At 34.2% G+C, this 19,797-nt stretch overlaps 1 protein-coding gene across 1 annotated transcript; it reads left to right on the top strand.

The window, feature by feature from the left end:
• The first annotated feature begins 227 nt into the window (after positions 1 to 227).
• LOC138325410 (uncharacterized) lies at positions 228 to 18,401 on the top strand. The gene is made up of 6 exons (XM_069271068.1): positions 228 to 410; positions 11,768 to 11,871; positions 14,440 to 14,512; positions 15,876 to 15,925; positions 16,129 to 16,282; positions 17,077 to 18,401. The coding sequence occupies exons 1-6, from the start codon at positions 311 to 313 to the stop codon at positions 17,112 to 17,114; spliced, it is 519 nt and encodes a 172-aa protein (XP_069127169.1). The 5' UTR covers positions 228 to 310; the 3' UTR covers positions 17,115 to 18,401.
• The last annotated feature ends 1,396 nt before the right edge of the window (positions 18,402 to 19,797 follow it).

Below are 19,797 nucleotides of genomic sequence, written 5' to 3'. Positions count from 1 at the left end.
TATTTTAAAAATTGTATTTAAAAATGTATTGATCTTTGTTTAAAATCTGATCGGTAAGAAAGTCATAAAATTATCATTAATTTTTCAAAAGTAACAATTATAAAAATAGAAAAATAAAAATACCATAACATAATTCAAGTATTGTAATTACAAATAATGAAGCCTCCCTTACAACCTCGCTACCTGAACTGCCTAATCAATACATAGGGATCGAGGTTTCCGACACGTATGTATTGCACACCTGTGATTGTTCGAGACACTTGTCAGTATGTAGCCGGTGTGAATAGAATGTCAATTCTTAGTTTTTCCAATGAGGTCGAATATTTCTTGTGAAATGCACTCAAAGGATATTGAAATACGACCCCTACGAGAAGATGAAATTGGATTTGCATACGAGTTAGAAAAAGAAGGTAATTATGATTATTTTAGCATATTTTTTTAATCGTTTATCAATGCAAATAGGCCTAATTGTAGTTTTACTTAAGCATTAAATGTAATTGAACTGTCGCAATAATAAAACATACTCAATACAATTGTGAAAACCATTCAGTTATTTGCCTTGATATTTCTAAATGCAAAATGAAGATAAAATTGGATTTAAAAAAAAAAAGTAAATGATAAAAATTATGAATTTAAAGCTTAGTCATGAATCATTCACCTAAACGTTATTGCAAAATGAAGATTGAAAACATAATGGTATTCATAAATGGAATGCCAAATGGTACAACGGTGCCGATGGTGCAATAATCAAATTGTATGCTTTTCGGTGTAATACTGTACATCGCTTCTATTACGCGAGCGCTTATATTCGCGTTAGCCAAGCTTTGTGCGTTTTCTATCATAGACACAGATAGTCAATTAACAATTAAGTACAGCATTGCTGATTATATGAAACCAATTTAAATTCTTGTATATATCTTATTCTTCACTTTAGGATACATAGACCTCCTTCCTTTCCTATATTCATACGAGCGTGTTTAAACATACTTACATGTCAGATGAAGCCTTGTTAACTATACATGTATCTTGATTAATGTATTAGACTTGCTTAATTAATAGATATTGCGCATTAAGGTAGTTCAGGGCATACCTTTAAAATCGATTCAATTTGCTTTAATGGCTTATCAAACCTTACTAATGAAGCATGCCAACTCTTTAAATTAATAACCGATAATAAGATAATGCGCTGAATGAAGTGTGATTATGACAGTACTGGAGACATAAAATAAACAAGCCTTAATTACAGATTATATAATAAGGTATCGTTTGCATAAGGAAGGGCACATATTACACGTGCTGCTGCATAAATAAAGCGAACATTTTCTTTCTTTTTTTTTTACACATGGCCGGGTATCCGATATATATATATTACATCATGTACAGATAAAGTCTACCAATTTTTACTTTGTGATTTAAATATTGTTTACAGGAAACACTGTAAGAGCTTTCATAAACATATGTTTACATTAAGGCATGATAAAATGTGGAGTAAGATAAGGCATTATCAGTTGTGTACACACGTCTTATAACGAAACATGAATTATGACGAGTATGATATATATTCAGTGTATGTATGAGCAAGCTCAGATACACTATAATCTGTAATGTATATTATCTAACATCTGGATCATCAGTTTAATATATAATATAACGTATTTCCAGTAATCTAATTAGTTACTTGGTCCCTACTACATGTTTACGAATTGCTTAGACATTTCATTTGACCATAGGTAAACACTATACTCTTATCAATAAAAAATGTGAAATTTTGAGAAAATATCTTATTTATTAATGCAATTTTAGTTTTACACTAAATTTCCTATCTCACACAGTCGTATAAATTAATTATGAATGAATTCACTCAACACCTTATTTTTCGATATCAAAGTAAATATTAACTTATCATTTCAAAACCAGCAAAAGACATTTACCAATTGATCTTTAGCTCTATATAAACACGACAGAGACGGCAAACACTTATAACAGAACAAAAACGAATATAGAAAAAGTTTATTTAATTTACTACTATATAGGAGAAACGTGTCAAGTTCCCACTCAAATTAGATTTCTAACATGTTGAACTGGAAAAATATATTTCATTGCGGAATTTTATTTGCACTGTTTCTCACCATAGGTCGACGTTTTATTGTTCTGTTTATTTTTCAACCCGCAGTGAATATGAATTTTCCATAGTGAATGGATGAATAGTTAATTGTTCTGACACAGAGAAAGCATGCAGTGTTCGTTATTATAAGGCTCGCCGAAAGGTCTCCTGGAAAACTTGATACAACGAAATACGAGTGCTATGAAAAGTAATTATTTTTTCTTTGTTGAACAACTTTCTTAATCAGAAATAGACGTTATTAACTTTACGTAATAATGCAGTTCATAACTATCTACTCTGCAGTACTCTCCTTTCATTATTGTTATAACTTCTGTGTGGCTACTCATATTGAAAGGGAAAAGCCGTCGTGGCGAAGACGGCCTTTTGTGTTCTTTGTAACCTGAGATAAAAGACGGGGTCCGTGTTTCAGATTGTAAAACATTACATAATTGATGACTGGATTATAGATTGACGTTTCAACATGTTTCTGGCAGAATGGCAACATTATAATTAAAACAGGTTTCTAGAACATGAAGCTCATGCTAATTGGAGTTTACCCCAATGAGTAAATTTATCAATCTGATAGCAAATGGGTCTGCCTGTAGGCATATCTCTTTCGCAAAGTTCATTGAAGCATTAATTTGAAATGTTATTTATAAAGATAATAACAATAAGTATAACTTTATAAAAACTTCAGACACTTTAAACATTATACATGCTAAGTAGAGACCTTTTGATGGTACTTGATGGTTTTATTTTTTTTTATAATTTACTTTTTAGGTCATCTGACCGAAGGTCAGGATGACCTATTGTCATCGTGTTTCGTCCGTCGTCGTGCGCCGTCCGCCGTGCGCCGTGCGTCGTGCGTAAGACTATTTATACAAAAGCCTACTCCTCCTTAACCCTTTAGCGGATTACATCCATATTTGGTGTGAAACATCATTGGGGAAGGACAATCATATTTTATATAAATGAGCCTGGTCCGACCCCTAGGGGCTGAGGGGTGGGGCCCCAAAAGGGCAAATTTTCTTAATTTTAGCTTTAAAATCCTACTCCTCCTTCATCCTTGGATGGATTTCATCCATATTTGGTGTGAAACATCATTGGGGAAGGACAATCATATTTTATATAAATGAGCCTGGTCCGACCCCTAGGGGCTGAGGGGTGGGGCCCCAAAAGGGCAAAATTTCTTAATTTTAGCTTTAAAATCCTACTCCTCCTTCATCCTTGAATGGATTTCATCTATATTTGGTGTGAAATATCATTGGGGAAGGACAATCATATTTTATATAAATGAGCCTGGTCCGACCCCTAGGGGCTGAGGGGTGGGGCCCCAAAAGGGCAAATTTTCTTAATTTAAGCTTTAAAATCCTACTCCTCCTTCATCCTTGGGCAGATCACATCCATATTTGGTGTGAAACATCATTGGGGAAGGACAATCATATTTTATATAAATGAGCCTGGTCTTACCCCTAGGGGCTGAGGGATGGGGCCCCAAAAGGGCAAATTTTCTTAATTTAAGCTTTAAAATCCTACTCCTCTTTCATCCTTGGATGGATTTCATCTATATTTGGTGTAAAATATCATTGGGGAAGGACAATCATATTTTATATAAATGAGCCTGGTCCGACCCCTAGGGGCTGAGGGGTGGGGCCCCAAATGGGGAAATTTTCTAAATTTAAGCTTTAAAATCCTACTCCTCCTTCATCCTTGGATGAATTTCATCCATATTTGGTGTGAAACATCATTGGGGAAGGACAATCATATTTTATATAAATGAGTCTGGTCCGACCCCTAGGGGCTGAGGGGTGGGGCCCCAAAAGGGCAAATTTTCTTAATTTAAGCTTTAAAATCCTACTCCTCCTTCATCCTTGGATGGATTTCATCCATATTTGGTGTGAAACATCATTGGGGAAGGACAATCATATTTTATATAAATGAGTCTGGTCCGACCCCTAGGGGCTGAGGGGTGGGGCCCCAAAAGGGCAAATTTTCTTAATTTTAGCTGGCCCACTTCCTGTTTTCAGGTTTCGGTCTCTGTTCTCAATGAAAATTGGTCTATAGGGGTTTAAATTGATGCCGAACAACATGCAAACATTTTCGTAAAGATTTTGGTATTCCAAGATGGCCGCTGGCCCACTTCCTGTTTTCAGGTTTCAGTCTCCGATCTCAAGGAAAATTGGTCTATAGGGGTTTTAATTGATTCAGAAGGGGGAACTTTAGGTGAGGACAATCATTTTATAAAGGACCGAGCTAAGACCCATGGGGATAGTACGGTGGATGTCCAAAATGGAAGCTTTGCTGAAATTTGGCTTTAAAATCTGACTCCTCCTTATATTAATCCTTGAATGGGTTACAACCATATATGGATGAAGGGCTACCAAGTTTGTTCAACAAATGACATTTACCTATTTCAGAAACTTACATATTCAACTAAGGAGTTCCTTGTATTGTTTATATTAATCGTTAACCAATACTTTATACTGTGACTTTCTTGTTTTGTGCAATGAGTCAGATGACCGTTAAGGCCCATGGGCCTTCTTGGTTTTATTTTTTTTTATAATTTACTTTTTATTCAGGTTTTCATCAATATATGTACAATATACAATGTATGAAAATGCTTGCACTCATCTTTCATTCATTTGCACCCACTTAAAGATATTGATTTTTTATATTCTTTCAAAAAGTATTTTACATGGTAATCAAATACATTACTAACACACATAAACACACATATATATCTACTATATATTCGTAACAGGTTGCATATTGCGTTTAGTTTATACTTGATGGTTTTCTTGTTATGATAATAGTCAAGCTCGCAATAAAAGGGCTCAATATTAGTTGTCAAATAGTACATGTAGTTGCAGTACTAAATAATTTTGAATGTAGCAACGGTCAGGATACTGCATTTTTTCCCTAGAATTCATATATATTAAATAAAAAACTAAAAATTAACAAGAAAAAAACCGAATGCTATTGAATCTCAACCTTCACAAACCGTACGTTATGCAGAATAGCCATCGAAAACAAGCGAAATATTTAAATTTGAGGTGAAAATCTGGTCACCTAAGTGTGAATAACTGTTACGACGATTTTACACGAAGGAAGCCAATATAATTGTTTAATGACAAGTTTTATAGTTTATATTGCTAGATTCTAAACCTATGGACACGTATGAAGTCGGTGGCAGTTTTTACCTGTTTTCACCTGTAGGGAATTTGTGATCAATAACGGACCATGGCAAGGAAACGTTTAATTAAGGTTACTATAGCACGAGCGGCCGCCCATCTAATTCACTGGCCAACACCGTCACGCTAAACCCGGTCCTTTGTGAATATCCAATATCTCAGAAATCGCACAAACTGTTAGTTTCTCATAAATAGCCATATCTTTGTTTGATTTGAATACAGTAATGGCCATGTCAGTTTATCAACATGGTCCACTGCACCGGTTGATAACCAATGGATTCTTGTCGGTTGAAACGATTCCATGTTATGGAGCATGATAGCAATAACATTGATGTACAGTTGTTAATAATTGAAGCTTTAAAAAGGTCCATCATATTGTTTTGCAAATTCATATATACCACACACAGTATTTCCTTTTAACACATTGAATCGATGACTCATTTTAGAAAGAATCAGAAATGTATCAACAAAGACAGTATTGGGTGATCAAAGATCACGTCATTGACATGGACCACGGAAGAGCGATAGGTTGATGTGTAACTTCAGAGCAAAAAAACCAGACCACGCCATAGTTTGATTTCTAGCATTGCGAATATTTGTAACTATTGATAAACAAAACACACAAACAAAATCATAGATCACACTATTGTTGTAAATGACAAGAAATGGTTTTCTAGTAGTTTTAGTCTTTTAAAGAGTATCGATATGGCAGAGCGACGAGAAATCAATTTCTAGTAGTCTTGGTCTTTTGAGCAAGTATTGTTAGGAGACATAGAAGCTTATATTACTAGTCTTCCTATTTAAACCAGGTGTTCTGCTTATCCCTATTCGGTGTAGGGTTATCCTTATAAGGCCACTAAACCCCTACCATTTGTACCGCCTGGTGAAAGTAGTCCACTTTAAATGGAATATTGACACAACCCGCCACTGTATCAACATGTACTGCATTAAGGTGATTTACACACTAATAACCCATATTTGTTATGCAACAGGTGAGAGCAGATCGAGAGCCAGTCCCCACTAAAACCTCAATAATTACAACAGGACTCCGCGACCAGTCTATATATTACTTTAAGTGGAGTAGCTCGTAAATCTGATCTAGCCCTAATGATTTTATCACTATCCCATGTACTACCGTATAGTTCCTAACAAGTGGCTTACATAACTTCTTCCTGTAGTTGATAGTATTAGAGCTACGAAATGTCAATTAATGTAAAATATCCTTTGACTGTGTCTATGAAAAACCACGAAGGAAACATGCATTTGGTCAATGAAAAATGTCCTTGAAAGATAAGTAATTGGGCCATGATATTAAGATGACATACCTATAAAGTGCAAGTGTCGTGAAAGTAGCCGAATTACAAAAGTTAACTTCCCTGTAGGTAGAGCATCATAATTAAGCAAATTCATTTCTTAGTCAATATCACCTTCAGAATACCTCCTTTAACACAGGCTCACTTTTAACATTAGTACGCTATTCACACACTGAAAAAACCCAAACCAAACAACAACAACAACAACAACCAACAACAACAACAACAACAAAAAAATAGGTTGACATTCTACTGTTAGCGCCCATGATGATTTGGTTGATTTTTACAAGATACATAAACAGTGCATCGATTTATCGAAAGTCACATATAGATGCACAATGCATTAAATTTGATTGCCTTTATATCTTCATATTACTATCTGAACAGATAAACTCATAACATATAAAAGAACATGTGTACAAAGCCATAGTCAGACTCAAACTGGAGTACTGCTCCTCCGTATGGGACACCCACCAGACAAATCAAATCATGCAAATCGAAAAAACACAACGCAGAGCAGCACGCTACACAACAAGCAGATACCACAACACAAGTTCAGTCAGTACAAGACATGATGGAAAATCTCAACTGGACCTCACTACAAACACGCAGAACAAGAACACGTTTAATTTTATTTTATAAAATCATACACCATCATGTGGCAATAAACTATAGTCAAATTCTTAATCTGACAGACTTCAGGACTAGACAATCACACCCATTCACATATAGACATATAGCTGCCACCAAAGACATATTCAAACACTCATTTTTTCCACACACAATTAAACAATGGAACATCCTACCGGTGGCTACAGTACAAAGCACTACACTAGAGGCCTTCAAGTCACATATCCAAAAAACAGAACTTGAAGACCTAAACCCCACTCCCTAAAATTTCTATCATATTTTTATCTTATAACTGTCACTAAAAGAAAATAAAAAATAAAAATAAAATAACATGCACCTTCACGATCACTGCAAATAACTTCACTCTTTTTTTCCCACAATCACGCCTCTGCCAATCCGCACAATACAATCATCGGCATCGATGGAATTGTGTTCTTTATAAGAAGAACACATATGTAAGTTGTACTAACTGGTTACTGAATGATGAGTACAATCGAACAATTGGAAAGGGACGTCCTGTTTGCATTGTCTTCGACATAGCCCTGAAAATAGACAGTAGGTCCAGTCTCCTACTACAACTTTTAAAGCGTATGAGGGATGCCATCACTACATGACATTGCTAGGGCTTTAGATGCAATGGAACTGAAGCCTTTATGTATATTATCTAAAGCGCCAATTCCCAATACATGCTATTTTAGTTGAAGCGATGCGTGTTAACGTACTGTTAAGGTTACAAAAGGTTCAGGTAACTTCACTATCAAAAGATAAAAATCTGATCTTATTTCGATAACATGCATTATAAATAAAGCATATATGGCAAATCCACCAGCACAGTGTGATGCCATGGGTGATAACTGGTCTTCAAGCATTTCTAGGATCAGCATCTGTTAACATAGTGAACGAAAATTAAGATAAAACAAAAGGAATGACAATCAAGAAATAAATACATTTTTCAAATTTCCACTGGAGGATTGGTGTTAAGGAACGTTTCCAGGAGCAAGTTTCAAGAACAATGAGCAAGGAAAAAGGAACTTTCCTTAACTTTTGTAATGATTTCCCATGTGAAATCGTAAGTCAAGGAATTCCGTAAACTTAAGGAATGTTCGTGAAACTGACCCCAGTCCTATCACAATAGAAGTTTTACACAAACTAGGGTTGCTCTCATACTGTGTAAAAGTGTATGAATATCATTGTTTTAATTGTAAGAACAGGAAATGAAAATTGTCTTTTTATGGAAAGTTACTGGTACAGGAAGCTTAATATAACGGACACACGTGTGGAAATAGAGTGTCATTTTGACACTATATTTTGAGATAAACATTTGCGTCCTTTGTAGCTGAAAGATAAATTGTACCAAAACTTGTTTAAAGTGAATTAATCATACACCAACAAAGAGAAAGCTTCAAAGATAGGAGATGTGAAGGATATGTGTTTTAGGATTATAATTCGTCAATGTATTCACACTAAATTCCTTGCTATCTATGTTAAAGAATGTTATCTTTACGTTTAATCCGCGACGTACAGTCATAACAAATACCAGTGTATCAGCGTAGTCCCTAACAGGGATCCATCGGCCTTAGATAGGGAGCCAGCTATTCCCACAACTAATTAGGTTTCTTTCAGAGATACCCAGATCCTCTTTGGCGCACGAATATTGCCTACAGTACCTAGGTCCTGAATAGACTTGTTGGTCTTGGGAGTGTAGGTTGTCTGTTAGCGGCTACATTTAGCCCCTGACAGGGACCCGGTTGTTGGTATCTGAAGAGAACACCAGCATTTCCTACACGTATCTTTGTCCCCAATATGGAATAACTGACCTTTGATAGAGTGCCAGGACTAGTCATCAACAATTAGGTCCATTACAGGGATCCTTAGACCTTTGGTAGAGTATTCTAGGATTGCTTACAATAACCTTACAGGGACTTGAAGGCTTTGAAGAAAGCATTAGGAATACTATAGTACCCACAAGTACATTGGTCTCATACAAAAACTATCAGACTTTGATAAAGTACTAGACGTGCCTCTCAGTATCTAGGTCACAAACAAGGGACGTTTAGGCAGTTGGGAGTGCATTCGAATGGTCTAACGTATACCTCAGTCCATTTTAAAGAACTACCAGTCTTTGATAGATTGATAGATTATGATGATTACCAAAGTGTGCCTATAGGCCCTTTATAGACCTCCCGACCTTTTATAGAGTACCATGGTTGGCCTTAGAGCAAAGGTCCCTTTTAGGGATCTGTCGATCAATTTACCAGCATTTCCATGTTTATTTTTCCTGTTTGTCCAGAGATCGTGTTAAAAGGACACATCGATTTACGAATTATCTCTAAATTTACAATGTTTTAAAGTCTGATTTGAACATGTTTGCACGAAGAGCTAAGCATACTCTTATCCAGATTTCAAATCAGCTACCTTACAAAAATCAATTTAAAAATACAGGTGCGAGAACTCACCTGGAAACTTCACAGGTATTTAGTTACCTTACTCATAACCGGTACCTCACATATTTCATTGTGCTCAGACATGCTTACTGTGTTATTATTGAAAATACCTCGTGTATAATCAGGTTGTAATGTGAAATGCAGTGCAATCATCATCTGTGAAACGAAATGGAGATATCATTTGATGTACCAAATGTTAGCACATCGGCTAACAAATAACCACAAGTATTATCATTGATGTAAAAAAAAGTTATGCCAGATAAGGTTATATTTTGCTTATGTATGCATAATTATTATCACTGTAAAGTATCTTATCTGCTCTATAACGTAGTATGTAGCATAAAGGATGTATCATAGAAAGGACTGCATTGCTTTTCAATTTGTCCACGATTAACATTTTAACGACAATAACATGTCGTGTACTATCGTCACATTTTCGACGACTAAAGTTCACTTTCTTATTCATGCTCTCTAGGGGCTGTTACCATTAATATTGGTGCCAAAGATTATTGGTAGATACTCACCTGTCTCAGCGGCTTCAAACTCGGCATAATGCATTATAGTGCCGGAGTGAAAATTTGTTTAATTGTATAGTTTTAAGTGTCTGGAAAGCACATTATACTGAGACATTTCTTTAAATACCTGACAGAACTGTAGAAGTTAAATTATTTCGAGACCATTCATCCGCCGAAAAGTTCTCATACCGGACCAGTTTTAATTACAAAGGTGCTGTAATGTTAAGTAGCCAGTGTTTGTTTTCGATATAGACATCAAGTGCGAACTATCTACTCGACAAAGGAGTCCAATTACATTTTGTGATTTTCACACATATCAATGTATGATCGTGTCTATAAGATAAATATCGCGTTCTTATTAGCTAATTGTAGGCGCTAAGTTAAAAGTAAACAACAAACAATGATTCACTCCCGGTAACCTAATAGTCGGTCAAGTTAGAAATCCGGAGAGACTGGCAATCGAAAGTTATCAAACGGTCTAGTACTGACCTAACAATAGAGCACGGAGAACCCGAACAACAAAATCATTCGGAACGCGAATAATGGATTCAATCGACCACATGGAATTCAAACACATTAGCAATTTGCATTTGAGCGACATTTTCCAGTCGATGTTATTAATGCATACAATCAGTACTTCAGCGGCAAAAATGTTATTAATGTTTCATTCCATATGGTAATATGATACGGCACACTCTTGTACATGCAGAAAAACGATTATAAGGGTATTATGCTTTTAACGGCGAATGTGTTGACTACAGGTAGAAAATGTTTGCATATGGTATTCATCGACTGTTTGACTAAAGATTTTCTGTTATTTATCCTGTTTGCCTTTTAGTTATTTACGACCTTTTTCAAAGCTGTACTGGATTTATTGTGTTTACAGAGCGTAAACATTGTATGTAACAGTAAAATAGAAAACATCAAACGGGAGTAGCATTTACTCTTGAAGTGGGTAGTATTACATAATGTATATTCTGATCTAAGGACAGGATTTGTAACGTTCATTGATTCCGTTTTGATGTTGCCAAGCTTTTACGGTTGTCAAAAAAGGTAAAAATCGGAATTCAAACGTATTTCATCCAACTGTACATGTAATTTTCATGATTCTTATGATGCAAATTCCAAAATGACAACAATAAAGGGTGTGGAAAGTTTGTTGAGATATCATTTCCTTTTGCGTGACGTATTTGACAGTATGCTTTTTTATATGAAGAACTTAAGAATTTATTAATTTATTTTTTGATATAGAAATGGTTTGAAAAACTATGTCTTATTTAGATAAAATAATGTCACACTATCCTATACAACGAAAGAAAAGAAAATACAAGAAAGGCATTGACAAAGAGTCTTATAAGTTAAATAATATTTTGTAGTCTTTATATAAAAAACGAACCCAAAAACAAAAACAAAACATCATTAAAATTGTACATAGTTGTATTTACACGAATCTTATTTCTGATAGGGATGCAACATACAAACTGTATCATTCGAGAACTCACGATTTTTAGAGAACACCATTTGATGTCATGACGTCATACATGTAATTGCTCCTTTGTTCTGTTATTAGGGTTTCCTGAAGATGAGGCGGCGACGTTTGACACGATGATGTACCGCCATAGCGAGGCTCCAGAACTTACAGTCGGGTACTTCGATAAAGGAGAACTTGTTGGGGTATGTCATGCGATGCAAGTTGCGATTCGATAATGCTATAACAGACATATGTCCTCTCCCATAAAATAGCCTTTGCTGTATTTTGTTTGATCTTTACCTTACAACTGCAAAACCTGTTGAAAATCGTCTTATTTGAGGACTACCAGAATTCAGGTAAATGTGAGTGAAAGTTGGACTTCCTAATAAGAAATCATCGATCAAGATTTTTAGTTCCTCTTAGAATAGTACTTTAGCTATTTGGTCCTTATTCAATGGGTCTATTGAATAAAATGTGAGAGCTGTGTAAATTACACTGAGAGAAACAAACAAGTTTCTATAACTATTAATATATAGTGTCTAGGGCACAAGACAAAACCAGTATATCTATATAATGTGTAATTACTTTGAAGCGCAATGATAATAACGAATCTTATTCCGGTATATAGAACATGACCATTTGGTATTTATCGATTTCTCTAGTTCTGTATTGTAACGATCAACTATGGACCGTGTGTACTTTGTAAATATTTCATACATCTGTTATACACATCATAAATTAAACATAGAACCCAGAATGGTGGCACATGTCACAGGAGGGTGGTTTTGAATTGATATCGTTCATCTGTATCGAAAATACCAATAAGCTGTGGATATGATTGCCATTAACGGTTTTAGAAGTAAATGATGCCAAACCAATTGTTAAAAGGCCTACAGTATGGTCTGTTTTTCGATTTACTATGCTCTGTTCTCTAATAAAGGTCTGTTTAAATAATAAACTTTAGTTTTTAATGAATTTCAGCAACAGAAATAATGAGTGTAAAAGGATGTGGAAACAAAAAAGAAGAATACATTAAAAGTTACATACTGATGGCTCATGAAGAACTTTGAATATGCTATTCATTCACAAAATTCACCAACATTGGGAGAAAGGGATATAAAACGATTATTGAAATGTCACATTAAATTACTGTCTGACTGAATGTATTCCCTATTGAAACATCTATTAGTGTTTTATATAAACGATCACCTTATTGATTTCACTATATGTGTATTGAAGTGTTTCATTTTCTAGGATAAACATATTTCATGTATACAATAATTAAAGAGGGATGTTTGTCAGAATTTAGATGTAACTATGAAATGAGGATAAATTACCATTGATTATATAGGAAATGTTTTGGATATGGGGGTTTGAATGTGAAATTGACAGGGCGATTCAGATTTTGAGATATATATTTTCAGTATACAGTTTGTTCCAAACTTAATGTTAAACATTGAGTCAATATAATAATAAAAAGGTAATTGGACAATGTACCTAATCAGTCTGACTGACGAATGATTACAATATGTACATACTCCTCAAGTTGAAGCGCGCGATGCTTTAGAATTGAATACTTATATCAAATGTTGTGAAATTGAATCACCCAGTGACATGTTTTAGTAGAATGATAGTACTTATTTATTTGAGGTATTACGCATTAATTTCGTAACCACGTAATTAAACGCATTTTTTAACATATATTCCAATATATTGCATCACTTAGGTATGTTGCGGGAACAAGAAATAGCGCATTTATTTTTATAGAAGACTCGAATTATAGCTGCCAGGCAGAATAGCCTTTAAAAAAACCAATAGTGTACGCATTTACTGTCCTCAAATATTTCATTTAAGTGTACGTATCGACCATATATTCTATGCTTTATATAACTTGTTCCGTAAAAACAAAGACACAAACCAGAGTAAACTGGATAAGGGACCTTACGCGATTGACAAGATTTGAGGATTGTTGTGGAAATACAAATGTATACATTGGAATTCTGGAGTGATTATTCTCTATCAAAATGACAGGCCATTGACTTATCTGTTCTAAATCTATATAGAACCGTTAGATAAAGATTAAATAAAGACAGGAGTCGGATCGCGTGACAAGGTGTCTCTTTATCTATTGCTACATATCTGTCTCTGTGTTGACACCGCGCGTGCTAACGATCACAGTGTTTGCTTCAATATAGAAGGAGTCACGGGGGTCGTGAAAATAAATTAAGCCTAATTACCAGATAACAATGAAATAACAATGAAAAGTATTCGGTTTGAGAAACAAAGACAAGACAGACAAATAGTGGTATTTTTAGTGGAAATTGCGTGTAATAAACAATTCGAAGGCTTTTGATCAACGGTGACAATTGTCAGTGAGGGCATTCAAAGTATAGAATACATGTTTGATCGGAGACTGGATAAAACGTATGCCAGAACCAACTTGTAGTTTGTAAAACGGAACACATACCAAACTGATAGAAACTCACCTAGGCGTCACCTCGCTATTAAACAATGCCCTGATTTAAGCATGGCAGCGGAGTAATGCCTTAGCTATGTGAAATGAAAATTAAATATCGAGTTTCTCACGAAACACATTGTGAAAACTACATATATGTAGCGTGATTATAAAGGAAAGGTTGTTTAAAAGGAATTTAAAGTAAGATTAATTATTTCTCATTAAGCATCTAGTTGGATAGAAATTGTATTATTTATATCTACTTTATTGATTTATGTCACATTTAGTTTACCAACGATTTCTTTCTGTTGTGCAGTTTATATCTGGGACCCGCTTCCATGAGCCGAACCTCACTCATGCGGCTATGAATATGCATATTCCCAATGGAGGTAAATACGAAAGAGAATGTATCATATAAGTAGGTCAGATAATAAAAATAACGCACATGCCAATATTTCACACAATAGAATTTGGTGCAAGGGATAAATATTGGTAGTAACGTGTGGATTAGGTAACTAGAAAATCTCTGCATTGAAAAAAATCATCTTATTTGAATGAATCATTCAGTATCATTACATAACTAATGATTTATCGCTTTTGTATAGTAATTTCATTCAGGCTACATATGACCTTGATATATTTTGAAATTATAAAATGACGAACTACAGATTAATTTCGTGAAAGTCTTATAAGATATTGTTGAAACAATCTTATCAACACTATATAGTTTTACTGGGGACGTGAAACAGTTTCGGGCGCAATCTGAAAAAGTGTATCAATTGATAATATATGTAAAGAACGTATCTGTGTTAAAAGTCGTCGACATTCCCGACTTTTGGCTGTAACATGAAACGAGAATGATACCCTATGATTTCATCATCTGTTTTTATGATATGTCGATAATCACATATTTGATAGTACTTCCAAACAGTATGACATTGGACCTAGTTACTACCAGCCCTCGGGGCGATGTAACAATATGTCGCCTTAATTACTGGTCATTTTGTATCGATTTACTCTTCACTTGTTATGAAGTCAGATGTCGTTCGTCATCCTGCAATGCGGTTAATTATCTTGAACCGCAGAGATCTCTGAAGATTTATAAAAAAAAACGTTTGATGTCTGCAAATGGAGAAAGCTAGAACATTTGATGCAGCCCAAACAAAGACTGCCAAACAAAGATCATGATACAAGTGAACAGTAATTACAGACAATTTTATCCCATCTAATCGCTATAATTCTTGTGAAAGCGATTTAAACAAAGCTGGACCGAATTAATTATTTACAATAGCTCGCGGTTACGTATTTGGTTGTCCGACTCCAATACTGTTGAGTTTGATACTGTGTAACCTTGCCAGATTTTTATTGACTGGCTAAAATGAAATAATAATGAAACAAAATGAAACTTATCTCTTCACCACTAATGTGTTGTAGAATGATTTGCTCTTTCAAACTACATGTGGTTTTAAGGGCATCCTCTTCATGATTTTTAAGCATAATATCAGTCTAATTCTATCTGGATGATTTTCTTTTCCGTCGTTTTAAATAGCTTAACTTTGGTATTACATGTTGTCAAAATGAATCGCCTACAATTCATTGTGTTGTATCATACTGTAGATTCGCTCTCTTCTCTGCCTCACGCATGCTTATTAGTATAGTAGATATATTAGAAACATGCACATGCATAATGTTAATACCTATATATATAATAATGTTTTAATTTTGTATCATATTTCTCTGTTTCTTCGACAGAAAGTGTATGTATCCATGGTGTGTGTGTGGCTGAGCTCCGGCGGCGACAGGTAGGTTCTCCCTTTCAACTGCAATATTTTGTTGGTTGTAATAAATAAAGCAAAAGTATTAAGGAAATGCTATAATATGTCGTATGTATGATGTGTATCAAATATTATTGAATAATTATCTTGAAGGTTTTTTGACGCAATTGACTTTCAGAAAATGACAGTCATTCCGAATGATATGGATATTGGTTTCTCTCTTTCGGCAGGGAATTGCATCTAGATTACTTGACTGGTACACTGACGCCATGAAGACAACCGAGAATGACGTTAAACGTATCCTACTGATCGCCCACTCCAAGCTGATCCCTCTCTACACTCGGGCAGGCTTTACCTTCAAGTGCAAGTCCAATATCGTCCATGGTAGGTCACCTGCTGGCATTGTTATAAACGTTAGATCATGTATATCACTATATCTTACCTATTTTCTGTATTTGATATCAAGCATCCCTAAAATACGTCTTTGGTTTGGACAAAACTATTCGTCGGTCAAGATATTATTGTGTGTATCATTTTCAATACTATGGTATACAATCTAACAATAATACCATGATGATGTTTTATACTGCCAAATCAAGATTATGGTATACTATAAAAGGAATAGATATTTATTTTGTTGAGCTTTTGATGCTATAATGACAATGGAGAACGTGTACATTATGTAACCTCGGCGAATCTATTCCTTTTATTTACAGTTTTTCACGTAAATAGATATTATTTAATCTCGCGACAGTTGCATATTTTTATTAAAATACTCATATTTTTTTCTCCCCCGTTATCGTCAACGAATTCGATTGAATAGGTGATTGGAATTGAGTCGATTATTTAATTACACGGGTCAAAAAGAAGAATTTTAACAGTTCAAATTGTTGCAATATGGCTTTCAGTGTTTTATAAATTTCAGCCATTACCCAATATTTTGAATTTTCGCGATCATAGCAATTTCTCCCGAAAATAATCGGCTTTGTGTGTGGTAACCGATAATATAAAATATCTTAATTGAATCTAATTGATTGAAATATTGCAATCTAACGGTGATATATTTTTATACAGTATTATGCTGTGCTCCTTCATAGGGTTAATGTGTAAATATGTTCTATTATAAGGTGAATGTGTGAATACGTCCTTTGAAATAATCACGTTCCTTTTTTTTCCAGGAAAGGAGGCTTGGTATGAGATGGAGATGTTAGTATGATAATAAAAGTAGACTACAGAAATTAAAACCCTATTATATGGACCAGTCTGACTTGGAATAACATTCCGATAACATTCGTTAAGATGCCTCTTTGGTCGTCTAAACTTAAGTGACATAATTATATAAGAACTGATTGGGATGAAATGTAGTTGTTCATCAAGCGTATATCATAATTAGAACTTAAAAAACCCCAACTAATACATGTAATTTTACGGATTAAAAAAATCTCCAAGGTCAGTTTATTTGATGTAATATTATCAGCGTGCATTATTTTTACATCTGTTGCCTATTAATTGGATAATCCTATCGTCAAGGAAATTAATTAATTTGTTTCGTAATTACGCTATTAAATATTCAATCCATTTGGAATTACATACGTTTACATCATGTATATTCTAGACATCAGAAAATTAGGACAGTTTTAAAAACATCACCAGATTGTGTGTATGATAAAACTATGTGAGTTTTGGTTTGTAAAATGACTGTATTGTACTTGAGAATGATGAAATGAAAAAGTGTAAAGAGTATTGATAGAATGCCTGTCTGTGATATAAGTGCTGAATTTTATAATCTTGATATGTCTGTTTATAAATTATTTAAATATCATTTACTAAGTGTGTGTTAGGTGTTGAAATAAGAGAGAAGTGGATGAGTTATTAGGATCGATTATAAAACTGTAGGTGAAAGAATGAGATTGATCTTCGTATGTATCTGAATGTTGCAACCATATTGATCGCACCAAAGAATAAATATGCTAAAACGTGTCTTTTTTGGGTATTCCTAAGTATTCATATTTTGATATATCCACAAAATATTATTGACGGCATCATAATTAATCGATCCATGTTGTGCAAAAGCGATTACTAAAATATGGACGCTAACATTATGTATGCATATCTACTGTAATGTTAATCAAATGAAGAACAATAGCTAAAATGTCATCAGAAGAATGTACATGAATGCGTTGAATACATTCTTGCATATCGCCTGTGATTCTACTTGAACGATTTCGTGTTGATACTTATCAATATTTCATTATCTTATTTGAATGTTTGGGGTATCTTTGAATGTAATGTATGTTTACTACATAGACTGCATGAATATAATCGTTTCGTTGCGGTTATTGGTACGATATTACGTGTTTTAAGTCACAAGTTAAGTTATATGAAAAATAAATGTACATGTATGGCTTCTTATTCAATTGAGAATGAATGTTTTCATGTTATCATAGATAAAATTGCAATATATATTATATATTATCATGCATTAATAAAATTTATCACCTTTGCTCATTTCGTAGTTTTTTTCTAAATGATTTAATGTATCAAGATGAAAAATAAGGCATGCAAACAAAATATATGTATTAAAAATTTCAATGCGACGATGAAAAAGATAGAAACAATAAATCGATTTTTACAGATGCACAGGATGAGAAGGTGTTGAAAATGAGCTCAAGTCCGTCTCAAGTCCGGCTCAAATCTTCAAACTAGGCTAGTCTGATCAAGTTTAATACGTTTTGTTAAAACTTCGTTTTTATTCATATACAAGTTCTTAAAGCTAACAGTTTTGGAAGGAAGATAAGTAAAGCCAAATATCAATAAAACCATTAACCACTTTAACAAAGCAAGAGTTTTAATACAATTTTCATTAATTTGACTTCGTAATTCTTACTTAATATGTGACACTTTCTAAAATTCCGGGATTTTGTTAAATAATGATTTTTTCCTACGGTGATAGGTTGGGGAGATACAATAACATAATATTCATTCAAGATTTGATATCAAATGTTAAAATATTTTAATGATAATTGTACCGTACCGGATTTGTTTAGAGAGGGCTAATAGGCTTTGCTTGGTGCCAGATCCATGTTCATCTTATTCGCAATATATTTTTTCAAATTAGAAATAACAATTCTGATGATTTTTCCACTTCCATATATTTCGTATATGTACAATGCTAAAACCTCCATCCGTTGCACAGAGCTACGTAGTTGCAGTTACGACCATACTCCACGTACGTCATCGATACTCCAGGTGGTACTTTCACTATACGAAGGTGACAAGGAGAGCGACGTTTAACTTCAATTCCTCTGGATATCGATAAGGCAGTCATTAAAGCATTAAGGATGACTGAAATTACACAACCAATTACACTATCTATAATATTACACGGTGGGCGAGTCGGCAAATGGAATCAACGTGTTTGCTAAGACTTGTTGGATTCAAAAGTGTTTTGAGAGTTATTTCCCTTGATACAATGTAACTTTATACATACAATAATCAAAGTTCTCCAATTTTGTCTTAGAAAAGAGAGATAACTTTAGAAATCTACTAGAAAGGCTAGTCTCCATTAACTACCAATAGATAAAAGCAAAAAATAAATAAAAAGAAAGAAAGAATTTTTTTATTAAATTGAGTATTTTTTAGTAAATTATAGAAACAGACCTATAATATGTCGTTGACGTTCATAAATGAAAACCGTTGGACTTCAATATAGAAGGCAAATGTGTTCACAAACACGTGCTCTAGAGGGATAATAAACTAAGTTCACCCACTGAAAACAGCAAGAAGTTCTTGCGGAACTACAGTATATTGTATTTCCTCGTGAATACAGTTTATATAAATAAGTTGCTACGGAATACCGTAATACGGTAGTACATGTGTAACTAATAGTATATGGTCGA

Source organism: Argopecten irradians, chromosome 6 (genome assembly GCF_041381155.1).
Source record: "Argopecten irradians isolate NY chromosome 6, Ai_NY, whole genome shotgun sequence".
NCBI lineage: Eukaryota > Metazoa > Mollusca > Bivalvia > Pectinida > Pectinidae > Argopecten > Argopecten irradians.
The sequence above is the reverse complement of the archived record's forward strand: the minus strand, read 5'-3'. Positions and strand labels throughout refer to the sequence as shown.